General features: G+C 35.8%; 1 protein-coding gene across 1 annotated transcript in view; it reads left to right on the forward strand.

Moving 5' to 3' along the window:
• Nucleotides 1-20,071, forward strand: part of LOC140326814 (bifunctional heparan sulfate N-deacetylase/N-sulfotransferase 3-like) — a 108,489-nt gene that overhangs the window by 47,481 nt on the left and 40,937 nt on the right. The window contains exons 4-6 of the mRNA XM_072405766.1: nt 2,342-2,496; nt 6,671-6,856; nt 14,012-14,140. Coding sequence (XP_072261867.1) covers nt 2,342-2,496; nt 6,671-6,856; nt 14,012-14,140 — 470 coding nt within the window. The remainder of the gene's footprint in view (nt 1-2,341; nt 2,497-6,670; nt 6,857-14,011; nt 14,141-20,071) is intronic.

A 20,071-nucleotide genomic window follows, 5' to 3' on the forward strand; every position in this document is an offset into this window, starting at 1 on the left:
CTGGGGGTGGATGGATGTTTTTTCCAGAAAACGCTCACCTTTCCCTGCATCTACATGCCTAAATGCAGCAGTGCAAAACATATATTGGTGTTTAGTTGCTGCATAAAGTGCTAGGATAAAAACGTACAGTACTTTACTTTTTTGATGCACTCTGACTGCCTATGTGTTTGGGATTCTTAGCCTAGCAATACTGGGAAGCCATTTCCAGGTCTTTGGTTCTCGGTTAGTCCCTGAATGGTAGTTGTATACAGTCTCATCAAATGTCAACTTCAACAAAAAACCTACTCAGAGTTTCCAACTTAAGCAATCCATCTATTAAAACAGTTTTCATTATTGAAAACATTACATAAAATAGTTTTAACATAGACAAAGTAGGCGACATCCCCCCAAAATGCTTTGGCATTAAGATAAGGTGTTGATTGGGTGTCGATCTCACCCAGTACTGCTAACTGGATTCTGTTGAAACTCCTAGGTGACAGCTTGTATATAAAGTAACCTGTCAGCTGGGTGCCTGAAATCCTGCTAGAAATGTCTTTTCTCAGCATCTGCAAACTTCTAATGCCTCCTTTTCCAATCCTTAGATATAGCTTCACAACCCCCAAACATTTAAAAAAGAAACCAGTAAAATGGTTTCACTATACCTTAAATACAAAAACTATTACCGTGTTATACTATGTATAGCTCAATAGATTACAATAAGAACAAATGTAAAGTTAGTTCCAGAGCAAAAGGAATAAAAAAAAATTAACAAAAGAACTATATAATGGGGTGGGAGGGGAAGACAGAAGATGAACGGTATACTTTAGAGCTTATGGGGTCAGAGAAAAGGGATTGAGTGGATTGGTTGGGAGGTGGGGGCAGATAAGGAGTTAAGAAAGGTATAGGAGAGAAGTTTCAGATAGAAAGCACTAGAAGTTTGGCAGTAGAGGAAAATTTTCCCACTCACCCCTTTTTTGTGTAAGGTAAGGTGCATTCTTAGGAAAGAGTTGTATTGCTTTGGGGGAGGTTGGGGTCTTGGAAGGAAGGGTTATTGGTTGTAAAAATGGTGTGGTGTCCTCTAAGCAGAAATGGTGAAGAAGTGGATGTACTATTCAGTGGTCCGAGGGTAATGGGTAGTAGTCCCCAAGGCGGTGGTGAACAACTGGAGGCCAAAAATATCCATCACTAGCTCCGAAAAAAGAAACATTTTTGGTTATGGAAAGTGGTTCACTGTTATGAATCCTTTAAGATTTTGAAGTTTTGAAGAAGGTCATTTTTGTTTGTTGTTAGTAATGTTGTTATTATGCTACAAGTTTTATTTATTTCATGTATTTAATTATTAATTTTGGTTATATGCTGTTTTATATGTAGATTTTCAATAAACAGCTGCTTCAGCCATTTGAATCCCAAATGTGATCTGATTTAACTTGGTTTTGGGGTAAAGGGAAGGTGGAGGTTGGCTGGGCAGTCGGGGAAGTTATGGACCTTTTCGGGTAAATTATAATGGGTTTTCATTTTGTATAATCATTTTCATTATGTAATATTTTACTGTTATGTATGGTTTGTTTGTTTTTTTTTGTTCTGGTAAACAGATAATTCCACCAATAGACAAAATATATTATAGAGATTCTCAAATTCTTTTTCCAAAGTAACTTTAATAACTAGGATACCAGGAGTGATGTTAAAACTTTAGAACATAACATTTAGCGATATTTTAAGCGTAGTCACAGCAGGGGTGTTCTACATCTCTTTTCTGACCTCATTCCCTCACACTGTCATTATCAAGATTGCAAGGAGATGGCCAGGTGACTCAGTTATTTTATATAAATGCTCTGCCTTCACCAAATGATAACTGTTAAAACACCACACATCCTTTTTCTCAAATTAACAATAAAAACATAACTGTTTTTTTCACATTTGAGTGGGTTAGAAAATTTGAAGGTGGATATTGTTTGGGGTTTTGTACTAATCTCAATTAACATAAATCTTGTACAGTAATTGGTTAAATAATGTAGAAGAAACAAAAACAGGAACATAAAAGACAAAATAATAAGCTTTTGTAAAAAAAATATTTAGTACAACTAAACCTGAGTCACTCATCTATCCATGTTCCATTGCAGGGAGCCCCCATCTTCCTTTTCTTCTTCCTAGATTTATAGTGCTACTGAATGGTGCATGTTAAGTGCAGTAAAGAAAAGGAATGGTTTAGACATGGCTGTGCTGTTTGTCAGGGTGCTTGAATCACAAGACTAGCTGAATAGTTACAAATATTGTCACTGGCAAAATAATTCACGTGTGTATTTAGCTGTTTGCCTTACCTTCAGCTTTATGACCCACGCTCTTTCTTTGAATATACTTTCAGGTACTGAAAAGGAAGATATGGGGGATGACCTCCTGCTAGGATCAGTGGATGAATTTTGGTGGTTTCCTCACATGTGGAGCCATATGCAGCCTCATCTTTTCCATAATGAATCCTCCTTGGTGGAACAAATGATTCTAAACAAGAAATTTGCTTTGGTAAACAAATGCATCTACCTTTTCCTAAATAATTCCAACAACACTATAAAACTTATCTGGAATGTTTTTAGCTCATGTTCCTAGATTATCATGTTTCTCAAACCTATACAAATATTAAATATATTTTTCTTTTCCCTTTTTCATTTTCTTACGTTTTATTTTCTTATATTTATTATTTTTCAACTGCAAAACTTTACAATAAGATATTAAAAATTAAATTCTGAGAAACATTTTTACTTCATCTTCTTTAGATTAAAGGTGCGTACACACTTCCAATTTTTATCGTTCCAATCGAACGACGAACGATCGATTGGGCAAAAAATCGTTCGTAGAAAAGTAACCAACGACGCCGACGAACGAGGAAAGTCGCTGGAAACGAACGACCGGACCGGCGGATCGTCGTTGAACATCGTTCGTGTGTACGGTCGTTCGTTGATCGTCCATGTTCAGAGCATGCGTGATGAACGAACGTCCGTTCACTTTCCTGTCGTGCACATAGTTCCTCTATCGTTCAAACGATCGTATCTATTGTGTGTACAATATCTACGAACGATCGTGTCGTTAACTCTATGTGCAGGATCGGTGCTATACGATCGTTCATATATATCGTGCATGAACGTTCGTCGTTCGTTTTCCAACGATAATAATTGGAAGTGTGTATGTAGCTTAAAACTAATGCATTACATTAGTTTATGGTGTAAACATTTCCAATGATAAAGTAGATTGCTGAGATTACAGATGGAGATAATTCAGTATCCATTGTTTCATTAAAGAGAGTTACAATTTACTTCTGGTCTTTCTGATAATGATTTACCAGGCAGGAAGTGGCTGAAAATCTGTCAGGGGTTCTATCCTTACCTTACTCTGCTATTGAAAATCATTATTACTTCTGACTGTGTTGTCCTTCATTTCCTTCACTTGCTTTACGTGTTTTTTTTATCTACAAGGGGCCTAAAAATTCTGAACACCAATTTTGTTCCATTCTGTGAAGGAACTGGGAAATTGTCCAAATTGTATGCGGGGTCACACTGTGTACATATTGTCAGCCCTGCCTGCCCCCGTGGAGCCCAGCAATAACTATAGCACATGACATATTATAGTTCCCAAGTTCCTGGTCATCTGGTCTGTGTGAATTACCTTGGTTCTGCCTCAGTCAGCTCCTGGCTCCGAACCCAGAACTTGCGCTACTAAGCTTTTGCCTAAATTGAGCAGCTAGACATAGTACTGCTGGCAGAGCACACAAAGCTACTGTGGCTTTAGAAAATAAGGTTTTTTAATGGGCACATAAATAAGATTTTCCTATATTTTTACAGATTGGTAAATTTCAGACAGTTGGCAATGCTGATTCCTGTCTGTTAAAACTATGCAATTACTGCTAAAACAAAAGCTAAAAAAAATGTTCTAACCTTCCCTCGGAAAAAATACACCTTAAAGTACACATATCACCAGATTTTTTACATTTTTTTACCTAGAAAGGGACCCCCCCCCCTTTCTGTTTGAAAGGAAATCAGTGTATAAGGCAGTAAGTTTAAATGTTTATGTTGATTGTTTTTTATTCATTTAGATAGATTTTGCATTCCAATGGAAATACAAAACCCACTTGAAGCAGGTAAAATTCAGGACAGAAGGTGAACAACTGAAGCTCTGGTGCACTTTTTAACAAATTCTGAATGATCTCAGAAACATTGAAAACAAATAAATTTAATACTATCCCAACACCTACTGATACAGGATCTAAGTTAGATATCAGGAACAGGCCGGTAATACTTAAGCAGTTAGTTGTTCAAGGATGGTAAGTGTGCAGGGGAGGAAGCCTTAGGTTAGTATATTGTTATATGCACTGGAATTTCTGCACCTAAAAGCATGAAAAGGTCCTTTTTTTTTAATTCCAATGTATCATCCACACTATTTCTATTTGTTTTCCTTAGCCTCAGGATCTTCTCTTTTCATATTAAACCATCCAACTTTACAATTTACTTTTTACTTCCAGAGATCTACTGGTAAACCAAGATATGCTGTAGCAAAAAAAGACATCCCTTATGTTCACTAGATAAATAAAAATATATATACATATATTCTCCTATATATATTTTCTTAGACAAACCCAAAACATAAAAACACTTTACTACCCCTATTTTAGAGGGTTAGTACATGCAATTTCATGTCTATATTAGTCCAATATCCAATCCAAGATTCATTTTTTGTCAGATGCCAGTGACATAACCTCATTTCAAGTGCTGACTTCCTATAATGTATAGGTGCTAAAACTATATACCAGAGAATATTTACTCTTAGAACCTTAATAAAATGTATATTTAGAAATGAGAAGATGTAGATGAACAAAACTCACCTTTCTTTTAAAGAAGTGATATATGATGATGTGGGATAGATGCTCCAAAACAAAAATTGATGGGAAGAGGGTGATATAGTTTACCAGTGCAAGCACTGTTGGTACACGTTACTCAAACGTAAGATACCAAACGTAAGATACCCCCTAATACATTAGAGAAAGATCATCTTTATTGTAGGTATTTCACTTGTTAGCATTTCACATTTATTAAAAAAGCCTTTATATGTACATGAACAAAACTGTGTGCAACTCACAGTTTGCTTTTGTTGTTCAACCAGAATTGTGGTGTATCAATGACGCAAAGGTGCTTCTGATTTAGTAAACCAATGCATTGTCTGCCAGTGGAAACAGGTGTAGTGCAATTATTTTCTGTTATATAGTTTTTGCAGTTTAGAAGGCAGTGAACAGTGTATTCTCGTGGCTATTATTTAAAATGACATTACAACAATATAAATGGTTCCTACATTCATTTTTTTTGTAATGTTACATTCTTTATTTCCCATCAAACTTCCTAAAAAAGGACACAGAAAGAAAAATGAGTGCAGACAAATAGAGTAATCCTTGGATGATTCATAAGGTCATTTTTTAACCATGGTATAGTCAAGTAAAAGATCATGCTTCATTTCCTTTTAACCTATTTGGATGTGTTCCTTTTCATACTATTATTGCGGAGGACACATCCGTTCAGCTGTGTGATCAAAAGAACTAGTTCTGGGAAGAATAGTAGAAATGTTTTGTTCCTCTGCATTTGCAGTGTGATAAAATACTGTATAAATGCTATGCTTTTCTGCAGCATACGTTAAAAGCTCACTGAAGTAAAATATCAAAAAAGCAATGGATAAAACATAAATCAGAGGCTGAAAAATATAAAGCTTCCAGAAATATCAAACTGAGAACCATATCTTTGACCAACATATATATATTTTAAATTACATTTATTCCTATCCTAAACTAAATGTTATAAAAAAAAAAAAAAGTCTACATGCACAAAATAGATGTTACAGCAATGCTACCCACAATTTTTTTTTCAATCAATTCGTTCTATTTTCACAGCCCTTTCTCATCTGTCTGATGTTCCCTTAAGCTTTGTAACTACCGCATTTCTGCTGAGATGAATGTTTTTACAATATAGTCAGTCGTTGTCTTAGAGCCACGTCATGTTTCTTACTGCTGAGAACCTATTGTTAAACACTATCAAAAAGCACAACTATGAGCACAACCTCTGCTGTTTTACTGTACTGTTTATGTAATCCTTAATATTTAGCTTACAATGTTTTGGTTTCTCAATTTCCAAGGGTAATATAATATCAGATATAAAAAAAACTAAAAAAGGCACCTAATCCACATAATTAGAAACTCAAGATTTACTAAAAATAGAACTATTGGATAAAATATCCCTTGAGTTCCAATAGATTTCCCATATCATTATTACTTCTAGGGATATAATCTTTTTGAAAAAAAAAAAAAACCATAAAGGGTTTTATTATCTAAAGGAGTCTGAGCCATTAAAAGATTGCTGGACTTAAACCCCAACTGTGAATGTTTTTTCAGACACATACAGCCTAATATTTTTGGTTTGAGTGGTTATTTCCATTGTTCCAAATAAGATTTTTGGCATAGGAAAATACCATTCCCACGCACCATGCATACCGCATTGCACACAGAACAGTGTGAACCATCATTACGCTCTGCCATACTGTAACTGTTAAAAATTGTTTTACAAATTCTTCTTATCACTATCCAAATCATATTGCAGTTATCTTTTTTATAATAATTATAATACAGCCTTTTCATTTCATTAAACTATGTGAATTTTTATTGCAGGAACATGGTATTCCAACTGACATGGGGTATGCAGTGGCACCCCATCACTCTGGTGTCTACCCGGTACACATTCAGCTTTATGATGCCTGGAAAAAAATATGGAATATCCAAGTCACTAGCACAGAGGAGTATCCACACTTGAAACCAGCACGTTACAGACAGGGGTTCATTCATAGGAACATCATGGTGAGCTGTAGCTTGTTTCATTTTTTATGATATAGCAGGCATTATCAACAACTCAAGCTTTGTATTCCTAAAATAATTATCATTATTGATTACTATGAAGTACACAAAGAAAGCAATTATTAAGTTAGCATATTAATATAACAGTGTATAATGATATTTTAATATCCCTTATGCTTAACTCATAAAGAAACAAATTAGCAAAAATGAAAAGCATTATTATAGTATAATCTGTAGTTAGAAAATGTTTCTGTATACACTGGTAGCCACAAAATTAGATGTCTCTTGTATGCATCTGCAGCTTTTGCCCTGGGAGTGTTCCATATTCAAATATTGACTTCCAAGCTGTTCCAAGCTGTAGTTGTGCCCTGCTCATAAAAATACTTTTGCTTGGGTGTAACACACTGGAGATGCTCCTGCCTCTATTGGGTTTCTCCAGGATTGGGAACTATCACTAACTGCAGTGCCATTGCTTGTAAAAATGGTAATGATATTATTTTATAATTATAAAACAAGCAATCAGACGTTCCCTTAAAAATTCCCTGTTGGGAATCTTTCAGATTCATTTGTTTCAATGGCAGTAATTGATTCCAACAAGGGAATGTCAAATTCCATGTTTTATAAATAGAGCCAACGGTATTTGCATAAATGAATTGTATAGATTCAACTGAATTCCCATCAAGTGATTGGCCCAAAGATTAAGTTGTACAATTAGAGACAATTAATAGATATATTCGGTCTGCTGCAAACAGAAACAACCAGTTCATCAGTCACCTCTTTCCTGGGGACAAGCTGTCTGTAACTTACAAGAAGCAATGCAGCCAGGATGGCTTAAATAATGCAATGCACAGCCAAGAGTATAATGACTACTGCACAGGCACATGGATTTACATAACTGTGTCACTTTCCCTCTGTGTTATTCCTTAATAACATTGGTACTAGACTTCTGGGGAAAAAAAGAAGGTTTTGTCAGAGAGACTATTGTGCTCTATTTGAGAGGTTATAAATACCTGTAAGTGTTCTGCTTGCACATTACATAGTAGGCATATGTTTAAAAAGCAAAAATAGTTCTGACGCTGCATTCGCTTTAATGAATTACTAATTAAACTGGTCATATAAAGAATAAAGCAGTATTTTTCTCATAAATGTGTAGAGAAGGTTCAGGTTAAGCACAGCCAAAGGGATTTGCATATTCTATCCATTGCCCTTTCTGGGCATAGATCAAAGTAACACGACACTTTGCAGTATTGTTTGCAATTACTAAAGCCATGGATTTTCAGACGTTCTCAAAGAATGGGTTGAATTCTAATAAGGTTCACTGGAAAATATTCCTTTTATAATTTCAGCAGAATACATCTTTTGAAGCCATGCATTTTCCAAGGTTTATCATAAGCTCCAAGATATAGGACAGAAGTGTCGGAAACCAATTTACAGAAAAGCATTTTTAAGACCTTCTATCTTTGAAATCCTAGGTTACCAAATCTTCATTGGAAAAGGCTTTCATTTTCTGCAGCCATGGAGTTGTGGAGTCGAGCTTATAATAAATTCATTATGTAAGCTTTACTGAAAAGATTTCCTTCCTATACTACTGCCCTCTGTGTCTTTGAGATATAAATGCACTAGTATTTAATCAGCTATTTCAGAATCAGAACAATGGCTTGAAGAGAAGACTATCTGATGGATAATAACATCTATGCATCATACTGAAAGAGAACTTCTGTTTTGTGAAAATCCTAAAGTTTTATTCACAGAGTAACTGTACAAAAGAGGTCTTAAATAGAATTTAATTTCCTTTTGGCTGCTTCCTTCCCTCTTAACTTTTGCATTATGAATTGACATCTTTATGTTGACTTGAGTTGACAAAGCAATGCACACAAATGATTTTAAACATTTTTATATAAAGGTTTTAGTTTTCTGTATTTAGGCATTGAATTTAAATAAAGTCATTTAATTATTTTTCAGTTTTCTTGAAAATAAAATATTAATATTAGTGTTTACCATGGCATGCCATGTGCAGCTCGATGAATTTTGAGAGAAGTGGCAGCGATCAGACAGGTAGGAGTGCTTATTGCAGAAGAGATATTGCCTGTCTCTTTCTGCAAATATTTAAAAATAAAAACGTTAGTTCTGTTTTAAAAGTGTAGCAATTCAGGGAATAGAGCAGGTTATCTAAATTTGACTTTCTACGTCTCTTCTAATAAAAACCCTGTACCTGCCCAGCATTTTTTTCTTTTGTGTACATTGTCTTTGACATATGCATTGCAGTGTCCACTGCTGACACCCTCCTAGCACCTGTAAAAAGAGAGAATACAAACTGGTGCTGAAATAATGTCAACTCAGTGTGCATTAATGCAAATGGAGTTAATCAATGGCCCAAGAAAGAAGATGCTGAGCTGAAAGAAGAACAGGAGACGTTGAAGGCTGTGCATAGAATGATGTCAGGGAATACAGACCTTCTGTTACTAGAGCAGGCTAAACTAGGCGTAAGTTTGCAAAAATGTGCAAGTGTTCTGTATATAAACACATTGGGCCTGATTTATTAAAGATCTCCAATACATTTATACACGATACACTTTAATCAGTGAAGCTGGGTGACCCCTCAAACCTGGAATGGATCTGGTCTAAGATTGAAAACATTTGCTAACAAATAGCAAATCACTTTTAAGAAATCAATTCCAGGTTTCCTGGATCACCCAGCTTAATGTGACATTTCATGCTTTCATATTTAGTTTTGTCCAAATTAAAACTCTAGAAAAATCAAAAGTCCCTTTCTATGGCCTGAAAGTAGACATGTTATAAATGTTTTTTTGGAAATGACAAAAAAAGCACATAATGGGCTCTATTCCCTCAAATGTTCCCTGGTGAGATTCAATTATTGCTATTAAAACACATGGACCTAGAAGATTCCCAAAATAAAATGTTTGAGGGAATGTTAGATTCCCAGTTTTTTGAATATAGCCTAAAATGAAATCTTTGTTTGAAAATATAGGAGAAGACTGTGCACACTGTGAGGGTGTTTAGACGAATGGAAAGCACAAGAGGGACTTTAAAATCCATAATTCGGGGGTGTTTTCCCAAATATACTTTGCTCATACTAACTACTTATGGAAAAAAACAACATGTTTTAACTTTATTGCTTTGGTCCTGTTTCCACCAGCACCCCCTGCTCTTGTTCCTCCAGCAACTTTGTTGACAATACCATTAGCAAGTTACTTTGGGACTTGATTTTGCAAAATTTTTTGAACAATGCACAAAAAAGCTTGATTTTGCATCACCCTATAATCAGTAATACAACATTTAAAAAAAATTTTGACAAGTTATGCAAAAAATGATGCTATGCATGTTATAGATGAGTCTTTACAGAGTTATCCCCAGTATTCTAGAACAGAAGCATGTATGGATATCTAAAGTAAGCAGGAATGCTGAGGCTTCAATTCTAGCATATCTAGTAAGTCACCATGTAGTGAAGGTTTCTCTGCTCAATGGTTTAAACAAATTACATGCAGAAAGGCAAAAGGTTATGATAATCTATAACTCAATATGAAGACTGTTCATTTTCTCAGACAGAGCACAGAGAGGTTTTTTTATGCTAGGCAGTCAGCTCAGTATTCCACATTTTGTTATACTATAATACTGGCTGTATATTCCAGATACACCATTATCATTCTGTTTTTCATAAATTTGGTGTTTATTTCTATTTCTGACAACTGGCAGAGGTCAAGTAATGCTGTACAAAAAATATGGTTATACACATATTCCTATATTTATTATTCATTTATTATTTAAGTATACCAGGTTTTGACTACATATCTTTTTTTTAATGAATGTTCCCCACCACTCACATTTGGTAAACAAATGTAAAATTCAAGTATTAAGTCACAAGTTCTGTCACTTTTGAAATATTACTCATTTAGTAGGAGGGAATGTTCAATTTCATTCCACAGATTTGCCCTCATAGTAATCTACAGATCTGATTTTCTAAGAGAGGGGAGATTGTTCTCTTAGCAATAAAGTAATAATCAATTTGAAAAGTAAATGTTTATGTAGTTTAGTGAACTAAAGTTTTGAGGATACATAAAATAGATAAAATGGTATTTTTCTCAGAATCCAAAAGCTGCAAAAGTCATTTACTGTACCTTATATATTCTTAGATATCCTTTAAATTTATAAAAAATATTTAAAGTTCTTTTTATATATTCTAAGAGTGATTTAAGTAAGCTTCATGCAAATATGCTGACAAGAAATAGGTGGGCTGGAGAAAAGTGCTCCTAATCTGGATGATCTCAGCAGTCCTTGGCTGCTCTTTTACAGTCTAATCAACAGGTTTTGTGTAAGAAGGTTTCAGCAGCGCTTTTGGTGGATAGAAATGTGCAAAATATCAGACAAAAAAAAAAACAGATATGAAAATCCTATTGGAGATTAAACAACTTTCTCTGTTTTACCTGTGTTTTTAGATGTTTGCTGGAAAAATATTAATGTTTTTTTCTAAAGTAGGCACTTTAAATGTATCTGTCCCGCCACCCATTCCTGGAATCCTGGGTGCTCTGCAGATCAAAGCCACCAGCATGATTTTCATATGTGACAAATTTCCGATTCGCTTGCTTGGTCCTTTTCCGTTAAATGTGATTTTGTCCTTTGGCATGTATGTTACTAAATGACAAAATAGTAGAAATGCAGGAATGGTATCTGATATCAGAGGTTGGTTGGAAGTCGTCACCCTTCTGGTCCAAGTCGAGTCCCAAGTCATTGACAACAAGTCCCAAGTCAAGTCTCAAGTCACCTAGAATTCTTCCAAGTCAAGTCCCAAGTCAAGACACTTCATTTATCAAGTTGTTTGCAAGTCATACTTAGTCTGTTATAACGCCAAAACAACAGTCAACAATATTTGTTAGATTTTGAACGTGAATAGCCAATTGAATGCAGGCTTCTGTAACACCGTCTTCCTTGCATTCTATATCCATGGCTTTCTCCTCTGATAGCTGAGGGGGGTGGGGAGGAAGTTGGTGTTACAGAAACCTCACTGCCTTCCTTCTTCTTGTAGGTGAAGGCATTCTGGTGCTGTCACCCCGTCCCCTGCAAGACACAGTTGAGACACATGGTACTGTGCCTCCCTGACCTGTCCCCATATAAAAAAAGATCTCTGATCCTGTTCTTGAGCACAGGCTCTCTTCTCTGACAGCTGAAGGGGCAGGTAGGAAAGCAGTGAAGCCTCTGTAACACCGCCTCCCTCCCCACCCCCTTCAGTGGTCAGAGGAGAAAGCCGTGGACTTATAATGCAAAGAAGGCAGTGTTACACTGTCACTGCCTTCCTCCCCACCTTTCTTGCATTCTAAGGCCATGGCTTTCTCCTGTGACAGCTCTTGGGGATGGGGAGGAAGGCAATGGTGCAAGGCAAGTTGAGTTGCAAGCCACTCGACAAAACCCCCAAGTCGAGTCGCTAGTCGTTTAATAGTCTGACTAGAGTCCAAGATGCGCGACTCGAGTTTGAGTTAAAAGAAAAAAAAACAAGAGGTTAAACTTACCTTCTCCCATCAGTCACACTTGTGCCCCATCAGTGTGGCTTACAGCTCTTCCCTTCCATCCTTCCTTAGTTCTGGAAGAATGGCTGAATTATTTTCAAACACATTGTAATGCAACACCACAAAACAAACAGTGAGAGGGTTAAATAATTTTGTAAGGTACTGTATGGTGCTTTGTGGTAGAATTGTAAAGTTGTATCAATTGTATAAATATGGATATATGGAAAATATACTCGAGGTACCACTGTCACTGGCACACAAAAAGAAATGTCACATTGGATTTTAACATACATTTTAAGATTTTTTTACACCTCCACTACATATGAATTCTAAGTGTAATAGAGTTCTGGGAATGTCAGTAAATACAAATTCAAAGAAAAAGAATAACATAAAAGCTGCCTTTGATACATTCCCAGAAAATAAAACATCTGGAGCTATACTACAGTGAGAAAGGTTAACAAGTACTTCTCTAGTTTCCTTCTCCTTTGCTTAGCAGTTTGTATTTGAAGTGATCAGCTATTTGTTGCCTGTGATGTCAGGCTATTTCTAATCTAGGCTTTTATAAGCGGTTGTCTATTCCTTTTTTATAACTGCTGTGATGCCAAAAAGATAAAAGCATCTCTAAAGTATTGTGTTCTTAACTTTCAGTTTTATTTTCAAGCAGCGTCAGCTATATGCCGAGAGATCATAGAATCAAAGAAGCATGAAAAAAGAGACTTTATTTGGAAAGTTGTGTATGAATTGTACATGTGTATACTGTGGGTGCACATGGAATATAGATTTCAAAGACATAGAGTTTTTCCTGTATTGTGCAAATTATGTATTGCTGAAGGAACCTGGAAGTTGACCAGCAGCAGCATTACAAACCCATGAGGACAGACAGATTTTGGTTAAATGGCCCTTGGGCCTTTTTTTACACTAATAAATAAAATTTAAATATGCATAACATTACAATAATAAATCCCCAATAACAAACCAAAATAGGACATAATAATAACAATAACTCAACCACAGTTAAATAACAGTTTCGCAAACATCAACCTAACCCCTTTTGGGATCTGCGCCACCATGACATGCATGCTCCCAGCCCCATAGCTCTGCAAGTTGTGGAACAATATCACCACAAATCGCAGTCACATAATACAACCATCCCAACCATGATACTTCAAACACAACAGTTTGGAGTTTCCACACCAAAGGTGGATCTCCCACCCCCACTGAACCCACTACCCAAACCAATTTTCTTTGAGGACTTTACCGCAGCCCACTCACTTACCCTTAACCCCAAAGGGCAAGTGGGTGGGAAAACATTTTCCTCACTCTGTCCCTTGACTGAATGAACCCTCCTTCTCTATTTCCACCTTTTACACCACCCCACATCTACGTCACCTTCTCCTTCCTCATATATCCCAAACCTAATCCCACCTTTTACAACTCTATCACTGCCTGCGCCTTGTCTCCCTCAGTCATGTAGGTCTTCCACTACCTTCCTGACGTCCCTTCACTCCAGGCCTGTCTTTATTGTGAACTTTAATGTGAACTGTCTTTACTGCAACAATTAATAAAGCAATATAAATACTGGATTCTGAAACAAGAAAATGATGGCATTGATCTTTTTTTATATTTTGATCTTTTGTAGGTTCTTCCTCGGCAAACATGTGGTTTATTTACCCATACTATTTTCTATAAGGAGTATCCTGGAGGTCCAATTGAACTTGATAAAAACATTCAAGGAGGGGAGCTTTTCTTTACAGTAATCCTCAATCCAGTAAGTATCTCAGAAATCTAACTGTATTTCAAGTTAAGCACACAGTTTTATTTTGCAACATTTGGCTAAAAGTACACAACATTTTTCTTTTGCTTGGTGTTTTATGTCTTTGTTACTGTTTTTAATATTTTGCCAGTGCTTCCACCTGTGGTTACTTCAACCTCCCTAGCAGTAACCCCGAGTGCGATTCGGGGTAGAAAAAAGTTGCTAAAAGCGGTAACCCCGAGTCACACTCGGGGTAGGTAAACCTATGGAAAATAGTAGTAAATACAGCCTTACCTGATCCACCGGCATTGCACCTCGTCCATCGCCGCGATCTTCCTCTTTTTCTCTCTTCCTCCGGCCAGCTTCTGCATCCGATTATTTACCGGGGAGTTCCCGGTGACGTCGGTGCGTGTGTACGTTGCCGGCGGGGCGGGAAATTCAAAATCCATTTGTATTGCATTCAATATAAAATAACTGTATTAAATGCAATTCATTGGATTTTTATGTGTAAAAGCAGTACATTGTTTTCAAGAACATTTATTTTACAGTATATAAATTAGTAGGAGTATAATTTGTATTTTTTTTTTTTTTTTTTTAAATATAAAAAAATTAAAAAAAAATTTTTTTAAATATATAGATTTTTTATTTAATTTAATTTATTATTTTTACTTGATTTTGTGTTTCAAACTTTATTATACTCATACTATTATATTATACTGTAAAATAAATTTTCATGAAAAACAATGTACCGCTTTTAGACATATAAAACCGGAAAGAAATGAACCGCTAGGGAGGTTAATTCCTCTCTAACCAAGTAAAAGGAATCTATGAATAGTAGATGTTTAATAAGCCCAGACAACACCTATGTTTTTTGTGTTGGAGGTGAGTCCCTGGCAGAATAATGCCAAAAGTCACATCAAACTCTTTTGTGGCTTGAAAGACAGTTTGCAGCCTCATGCGTCTCATGGCATTTTTTATGATTACAAACAAATAAACTAACTGTTCAAAGATTCTATCTTAAAACCTTTGGCGCTGCAACTTTTTTTATACAACTCCCTCCATGTACATTACCCAGATAGAGAAGTGTAATACTTGAATAAAAACTTTTCACATGTTCTTCAGTGCACGAGGGGTCTCCAATGACTAGACGAGCACAGCTCAGCATTAAAATGATCACTTTACTGTTCTAAACTTTCTGAAGAAAACAGACATAATATATCTATTTTGATTTTTCTTTAATTTTACTTTGCCACAGCATGTACAAAGTAAGATTTGTTCCACAATTTTGACCTTTTGACAAAAGATCGTCTTGTGCTGTCTGACCTATAAAAAACAAATTTTAATTGCTCCTGCATTTAAGAATTACCACATAAAAGTGGAACAGAGTGCAATATCTTAATTGCATTCTATAAACTTGCAGCTTATAGATTTATTTTTATATGCAGCAGTAATCAGCACAGCAACTGGTATTTGAAAAAAAAAATCTCTTCCTTATAGACTTTTCTCTATGAGGTCATAGTTCCTCTACTGTATCTATAATACAAGTTTCTTAGTGCTTCAAAGGCAACATAAGCCATGGTGCTCATGAATTTATTGAACATTAATATGATTCTATTTAGACACAAATGCAGGGCTGAACAACAAAACTGATCAGAGTGCTGGCCTTAGAGTATACCGGAATGAGAACACTGCTGCCTAGACAAACCATCAAGGTGCTCTGTAGATAAAATAATACGTGGGTTGGCAAAAGAAGAATATTTTTTTGGCTACTAAGGTTATTTTTTTCACTTTTTCTTTTGGACTTCTTTATTGAATAGGGTCATTTGTCCTTTGCTTTATTTAAAAAGATGTAAAATGTGTTCTTTCATCATTTGGATCAAATGATTCCTACTATACAATAAGAAAAAGAAAGAAAAAGCAAAGGTGTCAACTATAACAGCTCGTCTGATGTTTCAATGAAATAGCCGAAGATGAAGAGTCTGGTCACCAAAAGCACACTGACATTTTATTCCATCATAAAAAGATAAAGTAAAGCTTGTAAGAAAAGTGCACTTTTAGGGCAGTTTTCATTTTTTTGGGTTGGTCCTTAATCAGTATTTAATTGTTCTTTGAAACTGTGCATTCGCAAACCTCATCAGCATGTTTTGTGAAATCCCTCTCAGAAACACAAGTGGATAAATCACTTACTAACCTAAATAGGTCTGGCGTCATACTTCATGTGAGTATACTCTGTTGCATCTATTTTCACAGTATTTACTATGTACATGCATATAAAAAAACAGCTGGAACTAAATTACATATTCTGAAAGGGCCAGTCTACCCAAAATTGGCATTTTATTTTAGTAAATCTAATCCTAACTCTTTAACTATCCATCTAAGTGTTTTAACTTTTTCCACCCACTTGCATGTTAGAGGAACCCTGGTTGAGAAACATTGCCCTAAATAAAGGAAGCAATCAAATACTGCAGTGCTCCCCTTATCCGCACTTAAACATACCAAACCTTTTTATAAATCCCAATTAAAAATACATATCATGTGTAAAAAAGATAAAAATAAAAAAGTGGAAATCCAATACAAGTGAATATTTTCTTTAATACAAGTGTTCCCCACTACAGCACACATGTTCATAATATAAAGAACTTTGCTTCCTATCTTACCTTCCCACTACAGAAAAGTAATGTGAGATTTGGGCTTTTTTCTTAGTTGGTCACTTACAATGATCTTTATGAACAATTATTTAGTTTTCACTTGGATAACTAAAGTAAATATGCACACTAAAACTTTTTGTTGTTTAGAACTGATACCAAGTTTTATCACAGGTGCAAAAGCAAAAGGAGGAAACTATCTGTTAGGATATTATTGTCTGTCTCCCCACTGTAGTGATCTCTTGTTCTTCTAAGGAGCCCAGGATGACAGGTGGAAGCTATGAAGGAGCTGACTGTTTTCACCCTAGGTATCATGTTCTGTGCTCATATTTTCCCTATAGATGTGTAGATTTGTAGATATTCACATTTAACTTGCACACAAAGTTGATATAAAAATACTGTTAGATAAAAGCCAACCATATCAATGCTGTAGTTCTTTGCAAACAAGTTTCAAACTATTGTAACTGGATTTATTTGCATTCAGCAGCAGAATTTAACTTGAATTTTAAGTACAAAAACAAAGTGTAAAGTAAGAAGTTGTATAGAGACTCTTGGGCAAAGGGATTTTCATTCAGAAGGCTGCTCTATGCATAGTCAACTAAGTTATTAGATTCCAAGACAAGGGTTAAAAGGTTTGAGAAGCTCTGCTCAAGAGAGCTTCAAATATTACATGTATGAGTTGTAGGTGTGTAGTGTCTACTCTGTGCACCTTAGATTTAACTATGTAGCTGAGCTTGCCACAAAAGTTGTATGCCTTTTCTCTTTAAAAACAAATAAATCAATTTTTAACTACCATCCATTACAATTAAAAATAAATTTGGAAGAATTTCATTGGTAAAACAACCAGAGAGAGAAAGAAATTTACACACCCTATGCTAGAATATATTACAGTAGACACCCTATGAAGCCTGGCTGCAGAGGATTGTAGATAACAAAAATTAAGGAAAATGATGGGTAATCTGATTTAAAGAAGACTTTGAGAAGCATGGATTGCATGTTCTTTTAATGCATTCTTCTTCCTTAAATGTGCGCACATGACTCGGGGAGTTTGCTTGCTCCTAGTCCACAGACCCAAATGCCATGACCACCCACATTCTTTCCACCTCCCCTCCAAGGATCCATTATCCCCAATAAACACACAATATATCCTGTGGGTTTATTGGCCTTAGTGTCAGTTTATTTCTAACATTCAAATATCTTTATTTTCATTAATATTAACATAACAACAATAGTGCAATCAAATAAAAAACCCCAATAATACCTGTTACCCAGCTTCAGGCAGCGATGTTACAGGTCCCTAAAAGACCTGACCACCAACAACATTAAAACATGGGGTCTACCATCAAATCACCCTACTGTTCCTATCCATAACCCACTGACTCTTGGAATGATATCCTACACATGCAGCCCCTTGACCATTTTCTCCTTGGAGTCGCTATCCCTCGGATGGATGCGTTCAACTACTGAAACCATACTCCAAATAATGCTGTGTTTGAGGACCTCAAACTGCTTCTGTTAACCTCAACTGTTGCAGCCTCCCAGGGCAGTTGGGTAATTCTGGATGGTGAGTCCTCCGCTTCCCCTATTTTTTAGCATCCTATCTCCACCCGTCCTTCTGCCTTCCACAATCACATTTGCCCTGAACTCTGGCCAACCTTCTACCTCCACTTGACCCTTTTTCTTCTGCTTCCTTAAGCCCCCGGTCATGCCAGCCCTCCACCAACTACTTTGTCGTTGGCTCCAGGCTCTACAATAATGTTAAGTTTAGGCTAGGTTTGATATCTTCCAAACTAACTTCTTTTTCTGACAACTGATAGATATTTAAAGTTTATACCAAACTTTTTTTTTAACAGTTGTTAGGGAATTATGTGGGGGACTATTATGTTGGAATCTCTCTGCTCAGTTTTTGTTTTTATGAAAATGTTGTGAAAATAAAGCTCATAGCAAGTTAATTTCACAGCTTGGAGTATGTGGCTAACTGTGGGAATTTAGGGAAATGCTGCAAGTGGGCCTGATTTATTAAAGCTCTTCAAGGCTGGAGAGAATACACTATCATCAGTGAAGCTGGGTGATCCAGTAAACCTGGATAATAGTGTATCCTCACCAGCCTTGAAGAGCTTTAATAAACCAGGCCCAATACGGTCAGGTGTTTATTAACTGTAAAAGTCAGCATCTCGACTAAAAACAGGTGATTACTACTATAATTTACTCTTGATTTACAGAAAAGTAATATGCTTTTTTTGGTAATTCAGAGACATATTCTGACATGGTCTTTTGACATCCTTACCAATTTAGGTGGTAATATCATGTTTAGGGGATTTAGGTCAACTAAGTCAAAATGATTAAAATGTCCCTACCTATGAAAATAGGATTTTCAGTTTATGCTTCTGACTCCACTGGGAATATTTTTTCTCCCCTCCTGTCCCTAAGACATCAGGGCAAGAAATAATAGTATGGGCTGGAAGTGACCAACAGCAATGAAGATAGTTCTAAGCTGTCATTGTTTGAAACAAGTTTGCGTTTGTGTCCCTGTTGGATTTGCCATCTCTCTTTCAGAACAGCAACATAGATGGTAAAAAACCTGACCAAATAAAATTGAGTTGAGATGTACTCAACCCCAGGGACTTTTGGCTTGCAGTCAAAATCACTATGTACCTGGAAAATAAAATCAACAACATCAATAGGAAATCAAAGCAAAAAATACAAAGAAAAAAACATATATACATATGGAAATCAACCTTTTGTATCATTTCCTCCTTCAACAAAAAAACAGGAAAATATACATCAAAATTAAGAGCTGCAAGATTTTGCTAAAACAGAAAAAATATTTTTTAAAATTGCTTAAAGACAAATAAGACAACATTGAGACATCCATGAACATCCAGAACATGGAATTGTTGCAAACATTGAGAACATTGAAACATTGAAAAAAAAAACATGTAATGTTTCCTGAAACGTGCCAAGTTAACTGCAAAGCTGGTAAACATATTATTGTGACCAAATTTAAACAGGGTGTCAGGGGAGCATGTTAGATATGTCCCTAGTGATTTTGACAGGACCGGTAAAACACTTTTTTAACACTGCCTGCCAATTGTGCAAGTATAATGCAAGGCTACAAGACATAGTATTTTGAACAAAATTGCTTGGGGTGTGATTGAGACTTTAGGAAGTCACCCATCCACCACCTTCTTGACTTCTTCAGAAAATTTGGTGATAATACTATGTTCAGGGGCATTGCAATTAACTTGGAAACTTGGTGAGTTAAATCTCTATAATAATGAAAATAATCTTTGTTTTTACA

This window comes from Pyxicephalus adspersus, chromosome 3 (assembly GCF_032062135.1).
Source record: "Pyxicephalus adspersus chromosome 3, UCB_Pads_2.0, whole genome shotgun sequence".
NCBI classification, from domain to species: domain Eukaryota; kingdom Metazoa; phylum Chordata; class Amphibia; order Anura; family Pyxicephalidae; genus Pyxicephalus; species Pyxicephalus adspersus.